The sequence below is a fragment of the Adelges cooleyi genome, unplaced genomic scaffold (genome assembly GCF_023614345.1).
Source record: "Adelges cooleyi isolate 19-005CV unplaced genomic scaffold, UGA_ACOO_1.1 ACOO_flye_CR_arks_rails_tigmint_CR_PRNA_574, whole genome shotgun sequence".
Lineage (NCBI taxonomy): Eukaryota > Metazoa > Arthropoda > Insecta > Hemiptera > Adelgidae > Adelges > Adelges cooleyi.
The window spans coordinates 13,701,251-13,729,032 of NW_026096268.1; the positions used below are offsets into that span (position 1 = coordinate 13,701,251).

General features: G+C 29.4%; 8 protein-coding genes across 10 annotated transcripts in view; 4 read left to right on the forward strand and 4 right to left on the reverse strand.

The window, feature by feature from the left end:
- Nucleotides 1-109: 109 nt before the first annotated feature.
- Nucleotides 110-2,997, forward strand: LOC126843447 (kanadaptin). Its single transcript, XM_050580996.1, has 10 exons — nucleotides 110-536; nucleotides 612-866; nucleotides 945-1,161; nucleotides 1,226-1,403; nucleotides 1,476-1,618; nucleotides 1,703-1,863; nucleotides 1,926-2,105; nucleotides 2,168-2,486; nucleotides 2,569-2,636; nucleotides 2,744-2,997. Exons 1-10 carry the CDS (start codon nucleotides 270-272, stop codon nucleotides 2,861-2,863), a joined length of 1,908 nt encoding a protein of 635 aa, XP_050436953.1. The 5' UTR covers nucleotides 110-269; the 3' UTR covers nucleotides 2,864-2,997.
- On the reverse strand, nucleotides 2,677-8,017 carry LOC126843444 (WD repeat-containing protein 91). 3 transcript variants are annotated; one of them, XM_050580992.1, is made up of 14 exons: nucleotides 7,903-8,015; nucleotides 6,111-7,440; nucleotides 5,834-5,957; nucleotides 5,627-5,767; nucleotides 5,426-5,541; nucleotides 5,169-5,359; nucleotides 4,960-5,105; nucleotides 4,786-4,888; nucleotides 4,570-4,711; nucleotides 4,366-4,487; nucleotides 4,025-4,304; nucleotides 3,505-3,726; nucleotides 3,270-3,443; nucleotides 2,679-3,194 (listed from the first exon to the last, which is right to left on the reverse strand). In XM_050580992.1, exons 2-14 carry the CDS (start codon nucleotides 6,228-6,230, stop codon nucleotides 3,042-3,044), a joined length of 2,034 nt encoding a protein of 677 aa, XP_050436949.1. In that variant the 5' UTR covers nucleotides 6,231-7,440; nucleotides 7,903-8,015; the 3' UTR covers nucleotides 2,679-3,041. The 3 variants fall into 3 exon arrangements, with proteins under 3 accessions (XP_050436950.1, XP_050436949.1, XP_050436951.1); XM_050580993.1 differs by lacking the exon at nucleotides 5,627-5,767 and having other exon boundaries at nucleotides 2,677-3,194; nucleotides 7,903-8,017; XM_050580994.1 differs by lacking the exon at nucleotides 7,903-8,015 and having other exon boundaries at nucleotides 5,834-6,017; nucleotides 6,111-6,216.
- Nucleotides 8,018-8,417: 400 nt separating this feature from the next.
- Nucleotides 8,418-27,782, forward strand: part of LOC126843453 (TNF receptor-associated factor 6) — an 81,949-nt gene continuing 62,584 nt past the window's right edge. The window contains exon 1 of the mRNA XM_050581005.1: nucleotides 8,418-8,422. The gene's annotated coding sequence lies outside the window, so the exon portion shown is untranslated. The remainder of the gene's footprint in view (nucleotides 8,423-27,782) is intronic.
- On the reverse strand, nucleotides 10,454-16,283 carry LOC126843440 (glycerol-3-phosphate acyltransferase 1, mitochondrial). The gene is made up of 14 exons (XM_050580988.1): nucleotides 16,150-16,283; nucleotides 14,812-15,106; nucleotides 14,577-14,738; nucleotides 14,339-14,511; nucleotides 14,043-14,276; nucleotides 13,777-13,964; nucleotides 13,327-13,562; nucleotides 13,136-13,262; nucleotides 12,870-13,054; nucleotides 12,651-12,798; nucleotides 11,897-12,111; nucleotides 11,699-11,797; nucleotides 11,266-11,458; nucleotides 10,454-10,802 (listed from the first exon to the last, which is right to left on the reverse strand). Exons 1-14 carry the CDS (start codon nucleotides 16,194-16,196, stop codon nucleotides 10,627-10,629), a joined length of 2,478 nt encoding a protein of 825 aa, XP_050436945.1. The 5' UTR covers nucleotides 16,197-16,283; the 3' UTR covers nucleotides 10,454-10,626.
- On the reverse strand, nucleotides 16,850-20,465 carry LOC126843441 (DNA replication licensing factor MCM3). The gene is made up of 2 exons (XM_050580989.1): nucleotides 20,303-20,465; nucleotides 16,850-19,373 (listed from the first exon to the last, which is right to left on the reverse strand). The coding sequence occupies exon 2, from the start codon at nucleotides 19,364-19,366 to the stop codon at nucleotides 16,964-16,966; it is 2,403 nt and encodes an 800-aa protein (XP_050436946.1). The 5' UTR covers nucleotides 19,367-19,373; nucleotides 20,303-20,465; the 3' UTR covers nucleotides 16,850-16,963.
- On the forward strand, nucleotides 20,601-22,187 carry LOC126843459 (formylglycine-generating enzyme). The gene is made up of 4 exons (XM_050581013.1): nucleotides 20,601-21,168; nucleotides 21,236-21,407; nucleotides 21,480-21,663; nucleotides 21,868-22,187. Exons 1-4 carry the CDS (start codon nucleotides 20,682-20,684, stop codon nucleotides 22,024-22,026), a joined length of 1,002 nt encoding a protein of 333 aa, XP_050436970.1. The 5' UTR covers nucleotides 20,601-20,681; the 3' UTR covers nucleotides 22,027-22,187.
- LOC126843458 (28S ribosomal protein S22, mitochondrial) lies at nucleotides 22,024-24,456 on the reverse strand. The gene is made up of 8 exons (XM_050581012.1): nucleotides 24,315-24,456; nucleotides 23,662-23,779; nucleotides 23,267-23,433; nucleotides 23,042-23,206; nucleotides 22,836-22,979; nucleotides 22,545-22,774; nucleotides 22,357-22,459; nucleotides 22,024-22,282 (listed from the first exon to the last, which is right to left on the reverse strand). The coding sequence occupies exons 2-8, from the start codon at nucleotides 23,768-23,770 to the stop codon at nucleotides 22,178-22,180; spliced, it is 1,023 nt and encodes a 340-aa protein (XP_050436969.1). The 5' UTR covers nucleotides 23,771-23,779; nucleotides 24,315-24,456; the 3' UTR covers nucleotides 22,024-22,177.
- On the forward strand, nucleotides 24,495-26,986 carry LOC126843449 (transcription initiation factor TFIID subunit 3-like). Its single transcript, XM_050580999.1, is given in 3 exon segments — nucleotides 24,495-24,753; nucleotides 24,808-25,954; nucleotides 25,956-26,986. Coding segments are annotated over 2 exon segments (1,665 nt in total). The 5' UTR covers nucleotides 24,495-24,753; nucleotides 24,808-24,812; the 3' UTR covers nucleotides 26,479-26,986.

The window sequence follows — 27,782 nt, forward strand, 5'->3', positions numbered from 1 at the left end:
AAAATCTGCAATGTAGGGCGTAGGCGGCAATTTTATTTACTAAAACTATTCGGAAGTGTAGTGTTGACCTTTCGGTATAACTGATAAGTTAATTATCAACTGATAAGTGCGTCCAAGTGCCGAAATGTGATAAGGAATTGTTGATTTTAGATTTACATTTTTATAAACATTTTACCGTTTCCCAATTAGTAGTTTAAATTTTAAAACACATATTTTGTTTTATAAAGTATTTAACTTTAGTTTCATAGGTTCTTCCGTGAATTTTAGCCATGGAAAATGAAAAAGATGCAGCTGCTGTATTCAAAGTACCTCATCTAATGATTGGGCCGAGGCCTGGCACAAAGAAAACTGTAAGCAACGTTAAAGAAACTGTTCCTACTGTTGACGAAGAGCTTGTTAAATTAGATCCAAAAGACAATGTCGATAAAGAGAAAACAATTGAACAAAAAGAAAAACCCAAACGAGTATCACAAGTTCCTATTCCGTACGAAGAACCGTCATGGGGTGGTAAACCTGGAGACAAATATTTTTTAGAGGTAGACCTATACCGTTAGAACTTACTTGTTGATTGTTTTTTTTTTTATGCAAGTGTTTTTTTGTTAATTTATCAGGAAATGAAATCTGGAGTCATTTTAAGTACAATAGCACTAGAAGGAAGATCATTTCATTGTTTTGGCCGCTTAGATAATTGTCATGTTACCATGGCACATCCAACAATTTCTCGCTTTCATGCGGTTCTCCAATATAGATCAACATTTTCCACAAATGACGAAAAACGTGGATTTTATTTGTACGACTTGGAAAGCACTCATGGAACATTCCTTAATCGATTAAGAATAAAACCTAAAACATACGTCAAAGTTCATGTCAGTATATTCATGAAAAAAAATGTTTAGTACAATAGTGAAATTAGTTGTTGATTGTGTATACTATTTTGATTTTAGGTGGGTCATTTGATAAGTTTTGGCGGCAGTACACGAATGTATCTACTACAAGGCCCACCTGATGATGAAGAAGATGAATCCGAATTGTCTGTTACTGAACTAAAAGCTAAACGACAAGCAGAACTTGAACAAAGGGAAAGAGATAAAGAATTAAAAAGACTACAGTTGGAAGAAGAAGAAAGAAAGAAAATGGAACAAGGGGTGGATTGGGGAATGGGTATTTTAATAAATGATTATAAGTTGGTAATTTTATATATCTTAATGGTTTATTTTGTGAGTAGGAGAAGATGCGGATGAAGAGGAAGATACAAAAGAAAATCCTTTTGCTCCCAAAGAAAACGAACAACTTTACTTAGATGATCCTAAAAAGACCCTTAAAGGCTGGTTTGACAGAGAAGGACAAGAATTTGAGTATGATGTATCAGAAAAAGGATTTGGTACTTTTACATGTCGTATCGAGTGAGAGCAATAATATTTTTAAAATTCATTTGTATATTATTATGCATATAATTAAAAAAAAATTACTTTTAGGTTACCGATAGCGAATATTACTGGTAAACCTCAGATTGCTGAAGCTACAGTGAGTGGGAAAAAAAAGGAAGCTATCGTACATTGTGCTTTAGAAGCATGTAAAATTTTAGATATGTACGGTCTTCTAAGACAAGCTACACATGGTATTTAAAATTAAATCCTAGTTGTTATTTAGGTTTTTTTTAAAATAATAATTAATGTTATGTTTTTTTCAAATATTTGTTTAGAAAGTAGAAAGCGTAAAGAGAAAAATTGGGAAGCAGATGATTTTTATGACAGCGATGATGACAATTTCTTTGATCGTACAGGAGATATTGACACCAAACGAAAAAAGAGAATGAAAAAATTTGGCAAAGCAGCGGAAACAGTTGATACATATGATACATTGGTATGTCAACAAATAACATTGAAATAGTACAAAAATATATTTGTTTAATTATGTTGGTTTAGATGCAAAAACATAAATTGTTAATAGATGATTTAAAGCATACGTCAAATAAATTAAAGAGATTAAATAGAAATGTCAATAAAGATTATGGTGAGAATAATGATGAAGATTCTCTGGAATCGTATATGGCTGATTTAAGAAATTATAAGACTGTAGATAAAATGGAGATTACGCGACTTAAAGTATGATTTATAGTAAACATAAAGAAAATTGTGTACTCAATTATGTGTTTATCAATTTTCAGAATAAAATGAATGAACTACAAGAAGAGGAAGAGAAACTTAGAAAAATAATAAATATTGTAAAGCCTACAGCATTACCTGAACTTACAAAACCCCAAGTTGAAGAAGTTAAAATAGACAACCCTATAGAGGAAAAAATAGAGTTAAAACCAAAACTTAGTCAATCAACCAATGATGATCAACCTTCGATAAAACATAAAAGTAAAGAAGAAATTAATCCAGCCGAATGTCCAATTAAACAAAATATTCCAAAATTACCAAAAAAAAATATCGTTGAGGAAAAAGAGTCTTCGGAAAAAGAAACCTTAAAAAAAGAAGAAGGTATGCAATTCCTTTAATAAGACTTATATTCAATTATTGAGGTGAACTAATTCAAGTTTTATCAATAATCTTTATTTAACAGAAAAAGCTCTAAAATATTTGAAAGACACTGAGAAAAGGCAGAAACAATTAGAAAAAATAGAAAAAAAGGTATATATGAAAATTTGTTGTCTTGTACCGATTAAAATACATACTTTATTTATTTATTTTGTACATATATTATGCATTGTTATATTATTTTTTTTATGAAATTATAGATTATTGCCAAGACTGCTGAAAAAGATATGACAGAAGATTTTGGAACAATGGTTTGGAGACCTCCATCTGATCAAAAAGGCGATGGTCGTACAAGTTTAAATGATAAATACGGTTATTGATTGGTAAATGTAGTAAAAATGTATATAAAATGTAAATGTCAATCACTTTTGATACATAATATAAATAATGTATATATTAGCTATTTAAAAAAAAATTGTTTATGTTATGACAAATCTTGTAACAATAGTAATAATAATTAAATAAATATAAATAATAATTATTGTAAAATATTAGTTTTTATGGTGTTAAAAGCGTAGATATACATATGGTACCATCGTCTGAACCGGTTACGCATGTACCACACTGATTCAATGACGACCAGTCACAAACAATAGGAACACTTTGATGTTCTTTAAGAGATAAAACGATGCTTAAACCAGTACTAGTTATCTGGAAAAAAAAAGGAAAAATTACATATATAAAAGATAATTGTCGTGCAATTTGATAGGACAAATATGGTATTACCTTATAAATGTTTCCTCCGTTATGTTGACTATGACATAATAGCATATAGCTACCAGATTGATCTAAAGTAAATGCTTGGCTCATACATTTATTAGGCTGAAGCAGACTGTCGTTTTTGACATTCACTTCCCATACACACGATTGTTTATTCCCGTTCATGCTAGTACGGCATATCTGGAATATACTCAGTATTAGTGACATAATTTGCAGTTGATTGAAAGGTAAAAGGCATTACTTTTTTATCCGCTCCTAAGGTATAGCAATCATTATGATCTGGAGACAACTGTAAACACATTAATCGGTCTGCGTGTGGAGTCCAGCGATCAACAATTTCACTATGTCTAAGGTCTACAGTTCGTACTGAACCATCAGCGCATCCCGCGTACAATAATTGGCCGTTATGGTTGTAGGCACAACATGTGACGGCCACATCATCATTACCCAGTATGAGTTGTCTCTAAATATAACATTAAAATGTATAATTTCAACAAAATACTCAAGCAATGAATGATTATGTTAAAACATGCATTAAATCATTTTGAACAACTCGTTTCAAATCAATCTCTAAATACGGTAGTTTATTAAGTGCCCTTTTGACATTGAAACACTTTTATTAATTCAATCCATTTAAAAAGTCATGTGTCATCCATTAACACTAACAATAATTTATTATGTAAAAGTATAAAATGTTAAATTACATTCGAGAATGTTTGTTCAGGCTGATAAAATAAAATAAACCGGACAAATTGTCTTACTTCAATTTTTTTGGTTTTGAGGTCATACAAGAGTAATTTATTGTTATCTTTGGAAACCAGCGAACAAATGAATGTAGAGTCTGTAGGGCCACATTTAACACACTGTATTCTTAAATTAGTTGATTGTTTGAATGGATTCAGTTCCCATGAGATTTTCATTTCTTTAGCATCGTACAATATAATTGTACAATCATCGCATCCAAGTAATAAATATCGATCATTAGTCTTAAACCAGTCAAGGCTGTAAACTATTTTCTTCAGATTTGTCGAACCAATTACCCTAGATCAGTGTAAATTATTTCTATAAGTTCTAGAACCAAAACAGTTTTAAATTTTATTACTTAGGTGATGGCGCAGCTGTCCAAATTTTTAAACAACCGTCATTATCTGAGCTAGCTATTAATGAGCCCGATAAGTTGAACCAGCACTGAGTGATTCTAGTTTTATGTTCATTAAAGGATTCCTGGCAAAAAGAAAAAAAATTTGTTATCATAATTAATAATGTATTGTATTTTATACTAGTTATAACTCCAATTAATACACACTTGACTCAGCAATAGAAATGGAGGAACTTTTTGTAGTCTTTTATCTAAATTGTCTAAACTTGTATCACGAGGACCTCTACTTCGTGAAGAGTCACGTTCTAATGATATTGATCGTTTTGATACGGTTCTGCGGCTACTGTCACTAGTAAATGATTATATATAAATTAAGTACATTGATAATTCACATATTTTTATTATTGAATAGAAGTTAAGTACCTAGTGCTTCCAGGCCTCATCATAATACATGAAGAAGGAGAAGTCGACAGACTAGTTGAGAGTTTTGAATTGGTAGTCGCAACGTGTTTTTTGAATCCAATTTCTAAAAAAAAAATGTTTATTATAGTTAACAAAAATTTACTAACAACAGTAATGTATAACTAATTTTTTTACCAGCAGTCGTAGGAATTGGTTGTGATATTCTTTTTGTATTTATCTGTTTACCCAATATTGGACTAGTGGGTAATCCTCCGATGGTTCTGATCAAAGTTCTTAAAGATTTCATAGACGTATCAGTATTAGTGTTATTGCTATTTTCCCTAAAATCAATAAAGTAATTTATAATTTAAAAATATACATAATAATTGAATGTAATTCCATACTGAGAAACTGTGTAGAAATCATCAATTATGTCGAGTGGTGGTTTAGTAGAAAACGAACCGCTGACTGTGTTATATTTTGGTTGAGAAACTCCATCGGTGAGTTTTTGTTTGAGTACGTCAATTTCATCTTGAAGTCTTCGTATTTTGTTTGCATCGTCTTCATAGTGACACAAACTGGGACGTGGAATGATCTAGAAATTAAAAAAAGAGTAAATAGTTATTAATTGACTGATTAATAATAATTCAAAGCAAATTACTTGATAAACAATGGCTAAAAAATTATGCAGAGATATTAGAAATGAATCTTGCCACTGTTTAGTAAAATAAACAGCAAATAATGGATTTTCTTCGATATTTTTTAAGTATGGCAACACTAAACAAGAAAAATGTATAATTATTGTTAATAATATAACAACAAAACACAAAAACTTAGTGTTTAGTTATGTTAGTAATCTTACTAAACCAATCTTTCCATTCAGCTTGCACATGAATATCATTAGTCATTTTTGTTAAAAATTCGTAGACTTTGTCTGAACGGTTGTTAGTCAATGCGTGCACAACGTAAAATTTGAGCAAACTGTTTTCTAATTTTTTAACAGCTAAAAAAATAAATTGAAATTATAATTAGACAAAATAGAGCAATTGTATTACTGCTAAAAATTTACCTGATGATACGTCTTGATCGAGCTTTGAAAAAAGTTTATTTTCAAAATGTGACCAGAGGTCTCTAATTGTGGCTAAGTCATAAGAATATACCAATTGTGTTATTTGTTCAACTAGTTTGTCAACCTGTTGGAAAAAACCACAAACAGTTCACTGTTTATATTTCACAGTATTCCATATTTTGAACTACATAATAATAATAATGATACATTACAAAAAAAAAAAAAAAAGGTAAGTGTATTGTAGTGTAACAAGAGTTGAAGTTACACTTAAACTTACTCTAAATCCTTTATCTTTGTCAGCTTTTACATCATAATCAAACCATTTCAATGAATTTGTGAATCCTCGAAATAAAAAATATTCTCGGATCAATTCGTCAATGTGTTGCATGTGAGGCATTTTTTTGGAATTAAACGCCGTTTGTTATTTGTCAATCATATATATTTTAATATTATATGTTACTTACAAAACCATAATTTTTAAGTAAATAAAAATGTATTTTATATTGCAAAAAGTAAAAATAGCTACAAACGAGATGTAACGACAAAAACGGTATTATTATTCACTAACTACGATGATTAATTACTCAATAATATTTGTTTACATGATCTGTTATCATAATATTTTGCTTGCTGTTGATAAAGCCACAGAATAACCAGAAGGGAAACTTTAAAAAAGATTACATGGGTAGCCTAAAAAAGGACGACTGTTATACTGTTTTTTCGGCTCGGAGCATACGATTAAGGATCGGTCAAACAGAAAGCGGACTGTCCGCGTGGACATGTCCGTCCAACTAGTCCGCTGGTCTGCTGCGGACTAGGATAGTCAAACAGAATGCGGACAAGTTTGAGCGTACTAGTGTGAAAATTGCCACGACCAAGAGTGTTGTTTTTTATTTTTCATTTTTTTATCTCACGTTTTCTGTTTTTATTTTATTTTACAAAATGTCTAGCAGTTGTTTTGAAAAAGAAGAATTGCTTCTTCTGCTTGCCTTGAGTCAAGCAAGACGAAAAAAAAGAAAATGGGTACATGAACTAAATCAAAAAAGAAAAAAATTTGGAGAGTTTCACCGATTATGCTGTATTCTCAACGTTCAAACTAGAACTGAACTAAATTGAATTCAATAATTTAAGAGGTCATATTCTTATGAATTGTTTTAAGCCAGATATTAAACACTAAAATATTAGCCAGAAACTTGATGTTTTAATATACAAGCCACCTTAGATATTAGCTTGTTACTGCTTGTTAAAATACTATATCTGATTTCTGGACTTAATCAATTATTACAGCTATGACAGTTATTAATCAATTAGCACAGGATTCGTTCATTATCTATATTTTTTACATACAATTTGAATACGTACCTATTAAGACAACAATAGAATTATATTTAATAGTTTACATATTGATAAATTATTACAAAAAGCATTTTTATTATATACAGTACTACGGCTTCGCCTTACGGAGTGGGGAGAGTGCATATTATTTTTGGGGTGGTCACAGATTCTGTGAACAGGTGAAGAGACCTTCCTTCTAAATATATTTGTTAAAAGTTCACATCGATTTACATGTAGAAGAATTTTCAGACCTTCCTGTCTTAAGACTGCACCTAAAAAAATTAAAACATTTTAAAAGAATATCTTCGATTTATCACCAGAAGACTAGGATATTTTTCTGAAGTTATTTGCTGACACACTTCCCTCTCTCAACTAATGTAAAAAAAATGATATTTCCATTATTTTCTGTTAGTGCATATTGTAATATTATATAATACCATGGCGCAAACGATAGGTAATTTAGGTACATTACTGTATAGGACCGCGAATACTAAAAATGATACTCGCATGATGCTCGCCTGATATTATGTTGAATGTGGATAGTTCTGGAAATTAATTGTTTTTTTTATAAAAAAAATAATAGTTGTTACCGTGCATAATTATGTGGACTTGTGCGTGGTACTAATCAAAATTGTATTAAAGGTCGAAATGATTAAAAAGCAATGCGCTAAAGTTAATATGCTGATTCGGATAAATTCTTTGGCAACAGATTCATAAGCGAGGTAGGTACTGACCCAGAATTTTTTCGTCACGTAAAACGTCCAAGGTCTTTAACCTTAAGTTTTTTTGAAATCTGTCTTCAATAATGGTTTATTGTGTGTTGAAGTCGATATCATAATATTATTACAAAGTAACCATGACAATGTAAATAAAAATGTAATAAAATTTTTGTAGACACAGAAATCAATGTACATAATCCGAATACACGAATCGAATAGATTACTTCAAATATGGTATTAATTATTAATCATATTACTGATAATATCTGTACTGAACTGATTGCAATTCTCATGTTATAGAACCGTCAAAACAGCAAGCACTATCGTCAAGATATTAAAATGAAGTCTAAAGTGGTCATTGACGAGTGAGAACAATAAAACTTGTAACAATAATATTTAGTAGCTATTTTTTGTCTAAAAGGAGGCGGAATATAATTTAGAAAACTAAATATAGGAAGATAGGCCCGAGAAGACGGAATGGTTTTCCATATTTGTTTACAAAAAATTGTCCACGTTAATTTTCTAACGAGTATTAGCCCTAAGTAATTGACTTAAATCAATTGAGAGGTTGGATCTGTTTAGTAAAGCTGCCGGCTGGTGGTCACATAGAGCGAGTGCATTGTTAAAATGATAGGACTTGGTTTCGTTGACTTTGAACCAATTTGAAAACATAAATTGCGGGTTTGTATTTTGGAACATCCAATATTTCCGGAATAATATATATCTGTTAATGGTGTTGATAGTGGTCCTTGTGTAAATACATTTATTTGGGCTTGTTTCTACTTTCTTTTACGATCAATGATCATGTTATACAACTTAGTAAATTAATATCATATCAATCCTAATCCTTAGATCATAAAATATAATTCCAAGTATCACAGAGCCAACCAACAAGTGTTTTTTTTCTAGTTATTGTTGCTTGAATGAACAAACAAACACGACGGAAGATAAATTGTAAGTACAACAATTATTTTTTATCATTGCCTAGTATATCTTAATATTATTATTATTTAAAGGCCTACAGGCCTGTAGGATAATATAAAGCTCAGTTAAATAAATATGTTTTACGTAGTCTATATGACTTGTTCAGCGTTTAAATATGAAATTTAATCGAAAACTAATATTGTAGACATCTATTGTAGAAAATCTGAACAAAATTCTTCAATTTTTTTTTTATAAATTAACTTTGGAATTTATGCGTAATACCTTGAAGTAGTGTCAAGTCGTGTCAAGTCTTCACTCAAGTCGTCCAGCCTTATAAAAAAAAAATTAGCCATTTTACTTATTGTACATAGGCGATTGTATATATTTCCAATAATAAAAAATAAAAATACCTAATATGATGTTTAAATTTAATTATATATGGATGTATTATTTCTTACAAATATATGATAATTATAACAGGTACCTAAATAATCGAATTTCATTTTTTTTTTTTACTCGAATTTTCAAAATTGGTTTTAAACTATCAATGGTTTTTTTAGTCCGATATTGTTCAGAGAAAACGACGACGAGCGCTGTAAATGGTTGCCGGGAATTATGAAAAACACTTTGACAAAAATTGAAAAGACAATGGGATTAAAAAAAAAACAAACCTTTTTGGTACGAAAAAAAAAGCTGTGTTGTGGCAAATGTTTGTAATGCCATGTCTAATAAATTAACAATCATTCGAGATATTTGTTATTGCTTACATTATAATAGCCACAACTTGAAAATGTATCAATTACCTAAATATATATACTATATTTTTGGCTATACGGTTTCAAACGAGTATAAAATATAAACGTTTATTATAATTTAGTTAATTATGTATCGACATGTCACATGCAAGAAATTTCAGGTAAACGAGACTATAAATCAAACAATGAATATAGGTAGTACAGTTGTCTGTCGTACCCGAGTAAAAAGTACAATGCAAATTACATAAAAAATATTACAATAATATTTTAAAAGACCCGTGTTGAAAGAAAAATGTAATGTAATACATTAATTTAATAAATTACAACACATGTCTATTATGTTTGTTTTGGTTGAAGCCATAGACTATCCGCTATGCAATAGTCATAGGCACTGTATTTTCTTCCAGACTCGATCTATCCAGCCCTAGAATGGACGACGTGACCCGCGAGCAAATGCAATATTGCATATAAATATATTGCACATTTAATAAAACTTAATGTCATTACACAGTAATTTCGCTTGGTGTTAAATAAAATAATGATAAAAAAAATTCTAACGAGCCTTAATATGAATTAATTATTAATCATTACCAAACATACCATCGACGTTTTTGTTTTTTAATTTTGTTCTGTACATCTTTACCAGTGTTTAATTATTTGCAAATGACATCATTCTAGTTGCTGTGTTATTCTAATTTGTGAATTTAGCTGTATGCCCGTTTTCATTTTAGAAGACAGAAATATTACCATTGTATACAGTTAAAATAAGTATCATAGTTGTCAACAAAAATATGTATTTAAAACAAGTCATTACAACAATTTTTTTTTATTAAATGTAACAATAAATTAATAATACAAATTTGATACTAACGCATTACTAATGTATTTCAGTTTTACCAAATTGTACGGTATTAAAAATGTTTTTCTAATAATTTAACTTAATAAAAAAATAATAGTAAACCCAAAGTCAAAATAATTGGTTCACTTATTTTACTGATACAAATAATATAATACTGGTCAATATAATATAATTTGAAAATAAACACAAGTATATAAATATTTAAGCAGTGGGTTCCACAAATAATTCGAGATAGCTCAATACTTTTTCCATATTTGTTCTTGATTCGTCTATCATACTTAGCATCTTAATATTATCAATCTTTTGAATTGAGAGGCAGCCGAGTTGCTCAAATGATAAAAATGAGTGTTTAATAGTTTCAACAGAAATACTCTCACCTACAATAAATCAGAGGGTGCATATACCTCATATTAAAATATTAACGGTGATACTGCAAAAAGGTGTAAATGTTCATACAGTTATATTGATAAGTAAAATATATTAATAAGGAAAAAATTGTTTCTACCCTTTATTACCAAAAAGTTTATTTTGTAAAAACAATCACCTACACCCGTTTACAGCTTTACAATTAAAATAATAACTTAATATATAAATTGATAAAAATAAAAGTTATTTCTGTAAAATTGAAGGACTTGGAGCAAAAAATCTCATAAATATACTATTTAATATTGTTCAGGATGATTAAAAGAAAATTCTTAATCTCGTTTACAACACTGGGAGGAAAATGTTTTGTAATATCTTTAGAAGTAATATTTCCAAAAAAAAATGTTTGATAAAAATGGACTGATGTGTTTGTTAAACCAAACCTTTCAATTGTATTTATTACCACTTAGCACTTACCATAAATTAGATATCCACCAGCAAAGTTATCTTGCATTTGCGTTAAAATGGTTTGTATTTGATCATTTTCTCTTACTGTCTCATAAGGTGAGGCAATAAAACTATAAGCACATTCAGCCATACATTCCAAAAATGGCATCATAATAGATCTAAAAAATTTCAATTTATTTAAGCTATTTTGATCTGCTTTCACCTGTAAAATAACACACATTTCATTAATAACAATTACCTCAAATTAATACACACAAACTATACTATTTTGTTTATAAAACAATTAGTTTCAAACGAAACACACATATTGTTGTAAAAATATTTCAATATTATTTTACAAATTATCAATGTTTTATTATGGTGATTATTTACATTCCATTTATTAATCACCATTATATATAATCTCATTTTCATGTGTATAATTTAAAATTTCATAACTTACATGATAATTAATATCAATTACAGGCCTTATATAATCATCTTCTGAATCACTATCAAAATATTTTGCCATTTTTTGTCCTTGTCTTTCTTCATCAAGGAGCTACAATTAAAAATACAAATAATCACAATAATCATATAAATGCTTATTTTTATTGAATTTTACATAGATTTAAAAAGTACAATATACTTTGAGAAATACCTGTTCTTTTGTGATTATTTCTTCAACTTCAAAAATTTGAATGATCGAATCAAGTACGTCTTCGATGTTTTGACAAGGTTTTAAAAAGACAAAATCGTACTTCAACAGTTCAGTTATCCAAACAATCCACTCCAACAAAATCTGACGTGATACCAGTACTTCAGAGACATTTAAACTCCAAAATTCTGAACCCACCATATAACTTAATACAATTGCTAAAAATAATAAAATTATACTTTGTAAACTATTGATAATTAAATAATATGAAAACAACACAATATTTAAATTTTTTTTTAAATATTTTTACAAATAACTAGCTATACCAATTTTTAGACAACATTCTCCACAACTATCACATTAATAAAAACAATTCTTTTTAAGAAATTGATGAACAGTAATGAATTGATAAATTTTAGTTTTGAAATTAAGTAAAAAATTACTTGTCATGGTTTACATGCAAATAAATTAATTTGGTTTTATAGTTTAATTTATTTTATTTTGTTAAATTACATATTCCAGTAACTTAAAAGGAATAACTGCTAATTTTTTTTTTTATATAAATAGTTATAAATTAGTGATCTGCGCATGTAAGCAATGTAATACAACTATTAAATCATTAGTTCTGATACGTTTATTGTCAACTATGATAGTTTGAAGAGAATTTAAATACATTTTATTTTTTAGATATTTTAAGTCATTAATGTTTAAGATAGTAATTAATTGTATTAAAGATTTTTTTTTATAATTTACTAACCAACTAGTGACTGATGACAATAATAAGATAATAAACTATTTCCATAATATGACAGTTCTATTAAACTATTTACTTCAAGCACAGGCTTAATGACAAGTTCCGAATTTTTTTTCTCACAAATAACTAGTTTTGGTCCCAAAATACTAACCTAAAATTCAAATAAAAATTTAAAAAATGCTTTATTAACTTGTACAGTATATTTAACAGGACCACACTTACTGCGTGTTGAACTACATCCTTAGAACTACCACTAAAACCAATGTCTCTGTTTGATGATTTAAGTTTATCGCGTAATTTTGACAAATCTTTGGCCAGCTGTTCGACCGTAGTACCATTTCTATACTTTTTTAACAGTAAAAAACTAATGGCATTTGTCGACATAGTCGCTGTAGATTTCCAACAATCTATAAACATTAAAAATATAGTATTACCAAACTTAATTTAGTCTAATAATTTAAGTAATAAAATCATTTTTTAATAATTACCATAAATAATATGTCTGGCCATCGCATCAACTATTTGTTTATATTTATTATTTTCAACTAGATCTAAAGAACCAGCCCCTTCAATGTTTTCTAATTTTAGCTTTTTATCTATAGACTCGTATAAATCCTGAAATAATAATAACGTTGACCGATTTGTTAACACAAAAAGCATTTTGAACTTTTACACTGACCCTTAGTTTATATGGAGCATTGAAGTCCACTCTCATTATGCCGTGTGGTGAACAAATAGATCGAATGAATGTCAATAGAGTTGCAAAAAACGTTTCACTTTTTTTCGGTTGACCAAGTTGTTCTCTAACAAAATCACCTTCAAATAAACGATCATAATTCATTGATATAGGTACAATCCATGCGTCTTCAATAACTCCTTCGCGATAGGCATCTACTATTATACTCAATAATCCGCCTAAAATAATGAATGCAATAATTATTTATTAAACTTGATCGTATTAAGGCAAATTAGAGCTGTAAACAATTAATATTTTTATAAAAAAAAAAGCTAGTATTTTTTTACTAAACAATCCAACACAAATGTATTTAAAAGCTTTCATTAAAACTAAAAATTATTATTTTCAACTGAACAATTTGATCAACATGTTGTATAATAATTAATTGTTTACCCTTGGGTACACAGCATTTTCCACTTCGTGTTCGACCACCTTCCAAAAAGAATTCAATGTGATGTCCTGATTTCAAGTTATTTTTTATATAACTACTCAATATTGACCAATAAAGTTTGTCTTTCTCATTGTTGTTTGATTGCATTTGCCTTTTGATGTAGAAAGCACCGAGACGACTTAATAAATTGCTGAATCAAAGTTCATGTATTTTACCCTTTTATTTATGTATAATATTACATACACGTTAAAAATAAATAAATATTTACCTGAAAAAAAAAAATCTAAGGTTATCCCCTGCGGCCACTAAAGGTGGCTTTATATTGTACATGGTTAAAACTAATCCCAAAAGAATATAATCCAAGTGACTTTTATGTAATGGTAAATAAATGATTGGTAATCCGCTTTGTTCAGCTTCTTTGACTTTTTCAATTTGACTAGGCTGTACAACAAGGCTAGAAGTCGTCCAAGAAAATAAATAAAATGCAACACACGAAACGACCCTGAAAATGTGTACAAAACATCAATATTAACTTATCTGCAGCAATATAAGAGAAAGCCTTACTTGTATATAACATTTGAAATTCTCGAAGCCATTACTTTTAAAATATTTTTTGCTTTTATTTCTTGAATTTGTAACTCTTTGCTTAAATCACTGACATCTCCTTCCGAAGTATCAGCAAACTTTTCACGTGAGACTACTGTAATAACATTCTTCACAACTTCGTCATTGAGAATCTAAATTGAAATATATTTATTATTTCAATCCATACATTTTATACAAAAACAATAATTGAACCAACATCATTTGAAACATATTTGTACTTCTGTTTTTTCAACATGTAGAAAAACTTAATTGCATCAATGTGAGACCCAAACAACGATTTCTTAAAGAGACCGATACTGTAAATGTCCAACAAGTTTTTTAAATTGGATTCCACTTTTATATGACCATTTGCTGTGAACTGTAAATACACAAAACAATAGATTGTTCTAATTATGCAGAAACATGCAAGCTCTTTTTTCTTGAATACATACAGGTATGCAAACCGGACAACACTGTCCTACAAAAGGACGTAGTTTTCTTTCTTTCAAAATCGGCCATTTTGACTCTTTAGCGTGACAAACTTGTTTAGTGTCAAATACAAAAATCCTCCGAACCTTTTGTCGGTATCGCTGGGGTATTGTTTCACCAGTGTTAATAGTACTTTTGGGAACTATGTAGGTTTCACGAAGTCCATTTTGTCGTATACCTTCGGTATTTATCGACCTAGTAAATGTATCATATAAATTTTGAAATCCAGTAGATAAAGCTTCAACCATTTTTTTTGACCTAAATGCAAAAAAAAAAATACATTATTTGGGAACCAATACTTCCTAACATAAAGCAATAAACATAGATATCAATCATATAAACCAAATGAAATTTATGTTTAACCTATAATATGTTCAGTTTTGTATATTGTTATTTTAAACAGATGTCACACAACGATAAACTTGTTTTTAGTGAATATTATTCAAAAATAGTTGTGCTAAACAGACATATTAAGTTTTCTATTAACAAATTAGTGATCCCTAGTTAGTAATCATCAAGAACTTGTAACTAGAATAAACATTTAGAGTCTAACACCCAATATAAAAATATTTCTTCTATTTCCGTATTATGTTACCTACACAGGTTTCAGTTTTATTTTAGTTTACCAAAGGTAATTGTTTATTATTCCGCGTTACTAGTTCGAGCCCTTAATTTGCTTTACCTTGAGTAGCAACTTATTGCTTAATAATTAATTTTCAATTTTCATTGTTGTTAATAATTAATGCCAGCTGATGTCACCAGTCCATAACGCGCTTCACGCTTGTCAGTTGTCTCGTCACTTAAATGAAAAATCTAAATCTACCATGCTTGTCACGACTTAACACCTGGATTGGAATTTGGAACCCGGCATTCCAGAATCTACAGTTATCTCGTAATGTGGTAGCAGAAGATAAAAACACGGTACATCGATTACCTGGTTAATACTACCATAACCATTGTCAAAAATCCATTTTTCAGTTAAAAAAACAACGAATTGTTGTACCTACGGATAAATGTTTAACTCTTTTCGGCACGCCGCACAGCGGGACAAAATTCGTGCCGGAAAGAGTTAAAAAGAATATCTGTTTAACTTGCCAACAGCAGAAAAAAAATCCAAAAATTTTATCGCATAACATATAACATTAAACACAAATTATGATAAAAGTTCATGAATAGAAGAATATCTATTACATATTTTAGATATTTTGTTCTACTACATATTTTTCTTAGTCCTACAGTTCATGGCAGTACCAAAAATCAAGAATACTAAGAATACTTTATTAACAATAGTTTATACTCACATAAAATATAATGAGAACATCAATGTTACAAAAGAACCCAATACCATATTGCCCACTTAAAACTATCAAAAATTATAGTGTTGTGACAAATTACTAATTAGCAATAGTATTTTAGCTCACACATAAGGTGTAACATTTAAGACAGGCTTTCAACCAACATAACATTAGGTTTATATACTTTAGTATTGTTTAAATATTAATATATTCGAATTAGACTAGAAACCATCATCTCATGATGGCAGCATTGCATGATGATGAATGATGATTAATATATTATCTAGCATGAAAATAATTGCAATAACTTATCGCTTGGTAATAATCGAGTAGTGTAAAATATTAAATAGTACTAAGACAGCTTGCGCATTTATTTAACCAATAACCATAAATAATAAGGTAGAATAAAAAATTTGTATGTTTAACAAACTTAAAATACTCGTGAACACATTCTGTTAACATGTTGTAAATATCTATACCTACTAAATGTAATGTAATAATTATACAATTTTTACTTGGTTTATCATGTGTTCTACTCATGATTATTTATGCGAGGTATTTAATTATGTGCATAATATAGATTGTGTGATTCATAATAAAATAACAAAATCACCGAATATTATTATTAAGTTTATATTCTAACTTTATAATTTTATGTAAAAAAAAAAATAACTAAAATTACAGAAAAAGGTAAAATATTTTAAAAATGTATTTTTTGTACCTATACAAGATGGTTTAATTATTGTAAGAAATAAACAAACAAACAAAAACTATTGCTATTATTAATTTTAAGAACATAGTTTTCAGTTAAAATGTTTTACTAAATCAAAAATATAATTCCATCAGAGAACATAATAAAATTAGCATCCATCATTTTATAAATTGCAGCATAGGCTTCATTTTCAGTAAAGGTACTTGTTGCATGTTCTTCATTTATCCAAGTCAGCATTCGAGTAAAACTTAAAGATTGAACTCTAAGTTTCTGGAATACATTACTCAAAGTAGTTTTAAATACTTTATATCTGTCTGGAGTAATAGACGTTTGTGCTACAGGTGGAGGACCACTAGTACTTGGGGTATCCTGTGTGTCTGTTGCTTCCACTTCCATTTCATCTTGGTCATTTTCCACCTCTTCTTCAAATGCATAAGGATCTTCACCATTTTGTCTAGGTTTCCTCTTGGGAGGTTTATCAGGCGATCCTTCTTGTTCTGCATCAGACTCATCATCACTATGTTGCCGTTTCCTTTTAGGTTTTTCCAGGACTTTTTTGAAATACGCAAATTGAACTAGTTCAATGGCTGCTTGAGCATCTTGTTGTTCAACATTCTTGGAAAGTCGAGCTTTAGCATGAGCTGTAGCCAAACGGATTAATGTCTCTAGTGTTCTGACTGTAACAGGTTGAGTTCTAGCTGCATCGGATTCAACCGCTTCTTGTGATCGAAGTCTCGAGTATTCTTCAGATATTACATCGGAAGCTTCTTCTGTTAGTACAGGTCTTACACATTTTGCTATATGTATGTACTTTCGCATAAACTGACTGCTTAATGTTTGTTCAGACTTACTACGAGGACCATGAAGCAATGGTTCATACTTTTCAAACATACGTGTTTTCGATGGGTCATTTTCATCAATTTCTAAATTTCTAGTACTCAAAATATCAACACCTGAACCCATTGGCAAGGCCTCGCCGTCTTGCTCTTTCGGATCCCTGTACCTATGTATACGTACAACGTGCTCAGAAATCAAACGGTCATTTTCACTGTCTGGTGAATCCAACATAACAAACAACAAATCAAATCGAGATAACAAAGAATCCTGAAGACCGATATTTTCCATTGGTGTTTTATATTGATCGTAACGCCCATAAACAGGATTAGCAGCAGCTAAAACCGAACATCTAGCATTTAACCTAGCATGTATACCGGCCTTTGAAATAGAAACTCTACCTTGTTCCATCACTTCATGTATAGCTGTACGATCCATGTCGGACATTTTATCAAATTCATCAATGCACACTACTCCACGATCAGCTAGAACCATAGCTCCTGCCTCCAATCTTCTATCTCCAGTCTCTTGATCTGTAGTCACAGCAGCTGTCAATCCTACACCTGAGCTTCCTCTTCCTGTAGTAGCTACAGCTCTGGGAGCAGCACATAAAACATACCTAAGTAATTGCGATTTAGCAACACTCGGGTCACCGATAAGTAAAAGATTGATGTCACCACGTAACCGTGTACCATTAGGCAAAACTTTTTCTATTCCTCCTAAGAGAAGACATAAAATAGCTTTTTTTATAAAGTTATTGCCATGGATCGACGGAGCTAATGATCGAGCCAATAAGTTGAATATATCACCCTTTTTTCTTGATAATTTTCTGCAGTTAAACACATCTTCTCTGCTAATTGAATACGTCGAGTCTTTGCTCAATTGTGATACATTATTAGCAATAAGAATAGTTCTAAAATTACCAGATGTGTAACTTCCTTGCTTGGCAGGTAAACAACGGTAGCTTCCGACAACTTGTACACGATCACCTGGTTTACAACAATCAACTAAATCATTGTCACAAATAATATCAACGTAACGAGGCAGCTGCCCAGCAGGCGCTTTTTCTGGCATCTCTTGAATAGTTACAGTTTGATGATCTTTGTATACTGAAAGTCCATATTCAGTTTCCAAAGGATTGCCATCCTCATCTTTTGTAGGGTATACTGCACTTGAAGGAAACGCTGAAGTAGATGTCATATCTGTATATCGACGTTCAATCGTTTTTTTTGTAACTGGGCAAAAATGAACACTCCTTACAATTTTTGGTCGTACTAAAGAACACTTAGTAACAATGCCTTCTAAACATACCAAGTTGCCTAAAAACTTGCTACTCATTGTTCTAGGTGTAACATGCCGACTTCCAAAACTACCTTCAAACGCAACAAAGAATTCATCAAATTGATTTGCAAAAGTAGAATCAATATTGGCAACATATTCCTTAAGTGCACGTTCCAGAGCAAATTGCTCTTCAAATGTATTTGTTAACAAAGCTTGAGTTCTGGTTGGATTTTTTTTACGCAAGTCATTAATGTCGATTAATAATCTTTGGCATTTCTCATCTATCATGGTTTTTACTTTTTTATGGTAAACATTTTGATCTTCTTCATCGTCTAAAAAACTGAGGTAATCTTTTTGAATATCCCTGATCCGTTGTTCAACATCTTCGTCCATCATTTTGAATCTTGAAAAAAAATGGTTTTAATTAAAATGTTTAGATATTTTATTTATCTAATCTAAGATTTATATGCAGCAAATAATATTCAGCAGCATAGGCACAATTTAAAAGGGGTCTTGGATATGCTTAGGATCTCTATGATTATTTTTAACTTTAGTTACATTAAGTCCACTCAAGTTTTTATGTTTAAAACTCCTCTGTTCGGCAGTACACATTTTGGTTTTATTTATGAAATATTCATCAAAATGCGTACAAATTTGGACAAAAAAAAAAACAATTGAAACTTAAATAATCTTAGAAGCACTTATTGAGTTTAACGAAGATAAAGAATTGGTGAAGTTCATCTAAAATAATTTAAGATTTTAATAATATTATTATATAGTTTTAGTATTTACTATTTGCAGATTCACATCAGCGTTTCCTTAAGAGAAGTTTATTGATTTTAGGTATAATGTTTTTTAAACATATTTTGTATAGTAATATACATAGGTATGTACAGCATACATAGAGAATTATAAATTTAGCTTAAGACACTAGTATTTATATCAAAATAATAATCATATTTGTTTAGTTGCAATTAAAATTTAATCAAGAGAAATTTTTAAAAAAATTTCCAATAGATAACCGTTTACAATTAGGTTGCTTTTTCAAAATTAAAATCGCAAAACATACATTGATGTTTATCTTTACTTGAAGTTTGTGTTGTACAAATTGATTAACACTTTAATATTTTCTATTAGAAATAAGATTAAGTGTTTCATAACCTTGCGGCTTCTTTCATATCAGTTTAAATTTAGCATACCTAATATATTAAGAGTAAGGCCAAGTTAAGGTTGTCAAAGCTTCAGACGCAGACTATGCAATATTAATTATTCTGCAATTTACCGATACCAGAAATATACATAACAATTAAAATAATTTGCAAGCATACTTACTATTATAATGTAGTTTCTCAAATAATTGAAAAACAAAGGATTTTAAACTGAACACAACAATACACGATTCAAATTCACAACACAGCAAAAAAATTATAATATACGAATAACAGAAATATTTGACACAAACAAATAACAATAAAGACTGAAGTCAGAACTGAATAAAAGCAACCGCGATTTGGCGCCAAAATGTTATAAAATCAAACATTTATGATTGTAATAGGTTATATTATACCACGAACATTTTTACGATCATGGAGAAAATAATACACATTTCTTATCAAAGTTTTCTCAAGTGTTATTAAAAACAATAACAATAATAATAAAAATAATATTCAAACTATTATTACGGTTTCACGCATAAATTTAATTTTAAATAATGTACGTTAAACTGTTTTTAATTGTGCTATTGTTGAGTATAAATTCAGTTAAAGCTGACTGCGGTTGTAGTACAAATCGAGATGCATCAGTTACTGTAGAAGAAGAAACATGTTCAACTATAAATGTAGATACTTCATATACTTTATCTCTTGATTCAATGGTCCTTATTAGAGGAGGAAATTTTACAATAGGTACAGATAAACCTGTGATCATAGCTGATGGTGAATCGCCTGCGCGTTTAGTGTACATTGATGACTTTTTTATTGACAAATTTGAAGTTAGTAATTTCGATTTTAAACAATTTGTTGACAAAACTGGATATAAAACTGAAGCAGAAAAATTTGGTGATTCTTTTGTTTTTCAACTATTTCTCAGTGAAAACGCTTTGAAAGAAGTCACGCAATCTGTTAAGGATGCTCCATGGTGGGTGCCTGTTAAAGAAGCCATGTGGAAGCATCCTGAAGGATTGGATTCTGACATTGATGGTAATTTATTACAATGTTTCTTGTAATCAATAAACATTAAATATTCTATGTACATTTACATACATAGACAGAAAATTGCATCCAGTAGTACATGTTAGTTGGAATGATGCTACAGAATTTTGTAAATGGGCTGGAAAAAGATTACCTACTGAAGCAGAATGGGAGGTAGCTTGCAGAGGTAATCTTAAAGATAGGCTCTATCCATGGGGCAACAAATTGCTTCCTAATAACAAACATAGGTAGCTTATTCCTTGTCAAGTTTTAAATTTTAGTTAAAAAACATCTATTAACAATATATTTGTGTATTGTAGAATAAATATATGGCAGGGGAATTTCCCCTTTAAGAATACAGCCGAAGATGGTTGGGCAGCTACAGCGCCTGTAAACCAATTTAAAGAGAACGGTTACGGACTATACAATATGGTTGGAAATGTATGGGAATGGACATCTGATTTTTGGAATGTACACCATGATCCAAATTTTACAATAAATCCAGTAATATTTAGAATTATATAATTTATACAATTATTAAGGAATTACATTTGAATTCTTAACTTTCTTGAAACTTGATTGTTAACCAGAGTCCTATGAAGTGTGTGACAATACTTTTGGATTTAGTTTTTTTTTTAAAGATTCATTCATACTCTCAAATATGAAAAGAGGAATTTACATTTACAGCATTGGAAATTTATTTTTTAGAAAGGACCTTCAAGTAGTAAAGAAAAAGTTAAAAAAGGAGGCTCATACTTATGCCATAAAGATTACTGTTACCGTTATAGATGTGCTGCACGAAGTCAAAATACAGCAGATAGTTCAGCATCCAATTTGGGTTTTAGGTGTGCAAAAAATATTAAATAAAACTACAATTTTATTTATTTTGTGATATTAATGAATTAATTGTATAAATAATGTTATGTAATGTAACAATATTTATAGAAATACACTTTTTACTAAATGATTTTCATATATTATATATTTATACATTTTTGTACGTATGGTTTATAAAATACTATTCTATATTTATTTTAGACTCAATATTATTATAAATACTTATAAAATTGTTCAACGCTGCTTCTAATTTAGCTTTTTCTTGGCATTCGGATTTTATAAAGTCCTATAATAGAAAATTGATGGTTAATTTTGTTGTTTTCACTAAAGCATAATTAAAACACAACAACTAAACATTACCTTAACAATTTCAAATTGATTCTCTTGGGAAATATTTACTTCACTTTCTATAGAATTGCTAATCTTTGTATATAATTGTATAAATAATAAAACATCTTTTAATCTAAAAACATAACATAAATCATATTAACTATTGATATTTTATAGTTATTGATTATTATTTGCAAAAATAGAGTAGTTAAGTTTACCTGTCAGTTTCCAAACAGTACGTAACATAATTATCCGGCATTTTATTAAGAGCCAAATAAAACAATAATGGCCCTAAATGTCTAGTTGACTCTAAAACTTGATATTTCTGTTTTTCGTCGACATGTTTGTATGTACTGAAGACTACTCGGTGATAATTTTCATCATCTGGTTCAAATTGACAGCAAGCCCGATCTAATATGAATTCATAATCTCCATTTTCAAGCAAAGGCTGTAAATGTACCAAAATGTACATACATGGGTATAATTTAATATTTTTTTAAAATATATACCTTCAAATTTTCATCTTTAAACATATTTGGATGTTTCAGTTCTCTGCCAGACTGGGGGAAATAAATTTGATTGGCATTATGACGTTCTTCTGCAGTAGCTTTTCGTAAAGTACCATCAGGTTCTCTTACTACTATTATACGGCCCTATGAAAATTTTAATAATAGAATAATATACAATAATTCTTATTTTTAATGTATTTACTTACTTTATCAGAAACTCCAAAAGTAATATCAGTAAATAAGTATTTTGAGTTATCATACCCTACAATATCTTTGTCCACATTCAAAACTTCTCCTAAATCAGTTCTTAGTGGAACAATTGGAGGCATTTTTAATTTTTCCTTAGCCTTTTCTCTTATTTCAACTTGCAACTAAATAATAAACCAAATAACAATAAATCATTTATATATTTTTCAAAAAAAAAAAACTACTTTTTCAATTTCAGCTGTTGTCATAAATTTATAAATTGGTATAGAAGGATTACGTCCAGTAAGTCGTTTTCTGAAGGCTTTTTGTACATTAATATGAGTAAGATCTAATAATAAATCTTGTATAGGCTCAGCAAAAAACTTATTACTCAATTCTTTAGTAACAATACCTAAAACAACAATTTACTATTAATGTTATTAAAGGAGAAACAAGTTATTTAGGGTTTCGTTCATTAAAGTTTATTAGATATTTAAAAGACATTAATAAACAAATTAACTATAATGTATTGCTATTATATAATAACAGATTATTCTTAAAATGATTTATATTTAACATAACATACTCTTTGCAGATAATAAAAGATGAATTTTTTCAATTATAAAATATTTGAACTTACGATCATGTGATTGAGAAGGTATACTTGAATAATTGGCCACACTTGGGCCTTTACTACAACATGTAATAACCATACGAAGCTGGTATGACAAGGCTAGTCTTGAAGTCATTATAAGCAACTAAAATAAGCATAAATAAAATAATTATTTTTTACTAAATTTAGACAATGTCTATTTAGCCAGACGTCAGGAAAGTTTTGCCTTCCTAGATACAATGTACATACATATCATTCATTTTAGAACTTGCACCTCTACTCTCGGGTTATATACATAAGATTTTTTGTTATCCAAAGGACTATAAAATAAATGAGCCTCCTTCCTTATAAAAAAAGTCCATATTTTTGGTCACTAAAGACAGCAAGGCAAACAATTGTATAAAAACAAATTTTTAGAAATATCCCCTCATGCTCATACAGTGTTCGGTAGGCATCAATTTCCTAGTGTCCAGAAAAATTGCCCTAACATCTAAAATTATGTTTTAGCAAAATAATTATTAATCATAACTTTTATTTTAAATAATTCTAATGAACTATCATTGTTAAACAACATTTTACTATGTGACTTATTAAGCTAATAGGTTGTTTGATCCTTATATAAATATTGTCATATAATAGTATTTCCTTTATAATGTGATTAACTACTTAAATATACTTACTACTTGGATACTTCAGTGAGAACTTAGGTTTATTTCTTGTGGACCTCAGCTAATTTTTATGCTTTTGTCAATCAAATATCAATGTGTTTAATTGTGCATCGTAGTGAGTAGTGCCATTTTGATATCACTAATGTCTCATTATTCATTAATCTATGCCGCTGATAGAAAAATGATAACATGATAGTGATGATCATATATATTTATCTATTTGTTTTTTCCATGACAAAAATGACACGCAAGGAGAACCGTTTGGAAACATTGAAGTTCACTATGGTCACAATAAGAATTAGTGATAATAATTACGATTAGAAGCGTGCAGTTTGTTTACACTAATTTAAAAATTAAAATCCAGATTGATTGATCAACTGAAATAGTGAAGACTGAAATGTGCGATTGGTTCTTGAATTCAGGAAAGCCAAATTGAATTTACATTTAAACAGTAAGTAGACTCGTTATTTTCATATATCTTGAATACAGTGAAGTTCTAATCTAGCGACCATGGCCGATGAATTCATTAAGAAAACATTAATCATTTCAGTCGCTCAAATATGCGACAACTTGGGATGGCATTCTATATCGGATTCTTCGATGAGAATATTGAGAGACATACTTCATAAATACATTTGTGACCTGTGTACTTTGAGTAAAAAATATTCAGAACACGCCGATAGATTGGTGCCAGTTATCAACGATGTAGAACAAGCATTTCGCCAAAAGTGTATATCTCTACCAGATCTTCGTAGGTTCATTAAACAAACTGGTTCCGTTAAATTTCCACATTCAATACCTCCATTAAATATTCCTGGGAAAAGCACACTCAATACAATGAAAGCCGGTAGCCGAGAAATTGTTACTAGACCGATTCATTTTCATGAACATTTACCCACATTATATCCAGAACAAATTGATGAAGAACAGCCTGTTCAAAATGAGTCAGAAGAAAAAATTGTACAAGTTGTAAAACAAGAACCATCTGATGAAGAAATAATACATAAACGATTAAGAGAAATCTCTAGCGTCGTTATGACATCTGGAGGCTTTTTGTCTCCATCTAGAGAAGGCAGATTAGCAGAATCAAAATTATTACCACTAAATGATATTAAAATTGAAAAATTGGATGTTCCATTAGTTTCTTCTCCATCTGAAACCGAACCTTCTCAAAAGACTTTGCCGACTATGAAAAAATCAAATAAATCCAAAAAGTTGTCTACAACACAAAAGAAACAATCAAGTCCTAAAATTAAAAAAGTCAGTAAAAAATTAAGTACAATAAAAAAGTCTAAAGAAGATAAAACTGAAAAAACAATTGTTCCTTTTTTAGAAGAGCCAGTAACGTCTCCGTTGGGCCACACTAATACTTTAGGGGTTAGAGAAGAAATTGTTTGCAGTCCCGTTTTCTCAAAAAGTCCAGAAAAAGAAGTTGATGAGCCACCAATGAAAAAAATTAAAATGAATGAAACTTTACCTAAATTTTCTTTTTTTGGTACACTTCCTCAAGGTCCTGGTTTAATTCCATCCACATTACCTTTGAATGTTGAAGTACCTGAAACAATAGTTACCAACCCGCAAGAAAAAATGGAACCTGAAGTCACAGCAACAAGTAAAAGAGAGTTAAAGAAAAAAAAGAAAGAAAAGAAAAAAGAAAAAAAAAGAAAAGAAGAAAAAAAAAGACAAGTCTACTCACAAAGTTCCCAAAATAAAACTTAAAATTACCAAGCCAGTAGAAACAGTTAACTCAAGTTCTCTGGATAAAAATATATCAATAGTGTCAGAACCTGAACCAGTAGAAGACATGGAAGAAGAATCAGACAATTTTGTTGACGTAGAAAATGTAATTACATCGAAAGTTCCTAATTATAAAAATAAAATTGAAGTTGAAACCAAAACAATTCAACCTCAAACTTCAACTCCCGATAAATCCTTGCCGGCATTCTATTATGACGAAGCTGGAAACCAAGTATGGATTTGTCCAATGTGCACAAAGAGAGACGACGGAAGCCCAATGATTGGTTGTGACGGATGTGATGTTTGGTATCATTGGGTATGTGTCGGAATCCAGTGTCCACCAGATTGTGCCATTTGGTATTGTCCAAAATGCCTAGTTAAACGTGCACAACAGCCTACAAGAAGTAAACGTGGGAGACCACGAAAGAATAAGCATTAACATTGTGTGTATAATTTTAAGATGCAAGTTAGGAATATTTTTCACTTTTTAATACTTTTTTTATTTTATTTAGCACGAAACCACTGCTAGCTATTATATTATTGCAATTTACTTTTTTGTATTATATTATATATAATATCATTTTTCGACCTGAGTAAGGACTCGGATTCCCATTAGTATTCTTTAAAATGATTAATTACAAATTATACTAAAACTGTACAAAATTGATCTCAATATTTAAGAACAATTTATATTATGAACAAATTTATAAGTATAAATCATTTTAATTGTATTTTTTTTTTTCAAGTGTGAAAATTATTATTTGTTTTCATAAAATTTACCATTACAAAAACATGAAGAAGCGACAAAGTTTATTTGCTATTAATCTTAATAGCTAGTAGCACAAATATTTAGTTTCAATTAAAATTGTATAATACAATAATTATTGTGTAATAGACATTTTATGATTCAAATGTTTTTTCATGAGTACCACCTTAATATAAAATTTACATAAAGGAAATCAATTATGACAATGTTACCTTCAAGTGATAAATATCGTCTACAATAATTGTAGACAATATTTATTAAATGTTAATACAATTTTTTATTCAAACAGTTTTACATTTTAAGAAAAATATTCTTATTGTAAAAATATAACAATCGTCGTTTTCAAAGTTAATGTCCTCTCTGTTTAAAACAATTATCAAGCCTCCAAATTAAGCAAGTGGCTGTATCAACATTCCATATCTAGTCCTTATAGTATACACATATGATACTATGGGCATTAAATCAATGAGTTTTGTAACAAAGCTTTAGTGTACATTTGCAGATAATATGTTAAACAAATTGTAAAAATATTTAAATCGAATAATTTGTTTCACTTTATTAATACTATAATTTTTTATAAACTTAATTTAACAGTTATACTAATAGCTACTTGGGGGACTGGCTACATCTTATTGCGTTATTGCAAAACGATATAATTATTTGTTAAATTTAATCATTTTTATCTTATCTGTTGTGCTATTCGTACATTATCTATTTATTCTTTTTAAATAAATTATAATTAGCTGCAGGTACTTAAAGTATTATTTATAAAATATTCACATGTCTCTTGAATACCACCTCGCCATTTATTTTGTTCCTCGGATAAAAAAACACATGAGTTACGCATTAAGACTTTAAAACTAATTGCAATTATAATTAGAATCTATGTTATGTTAAAGGGAAAGAGGTGGTTTAAAATAAGTATATGGGTCAAAACGCCATATATGAACGTTTGGAGCGATTCCCCCCCCCCTAAC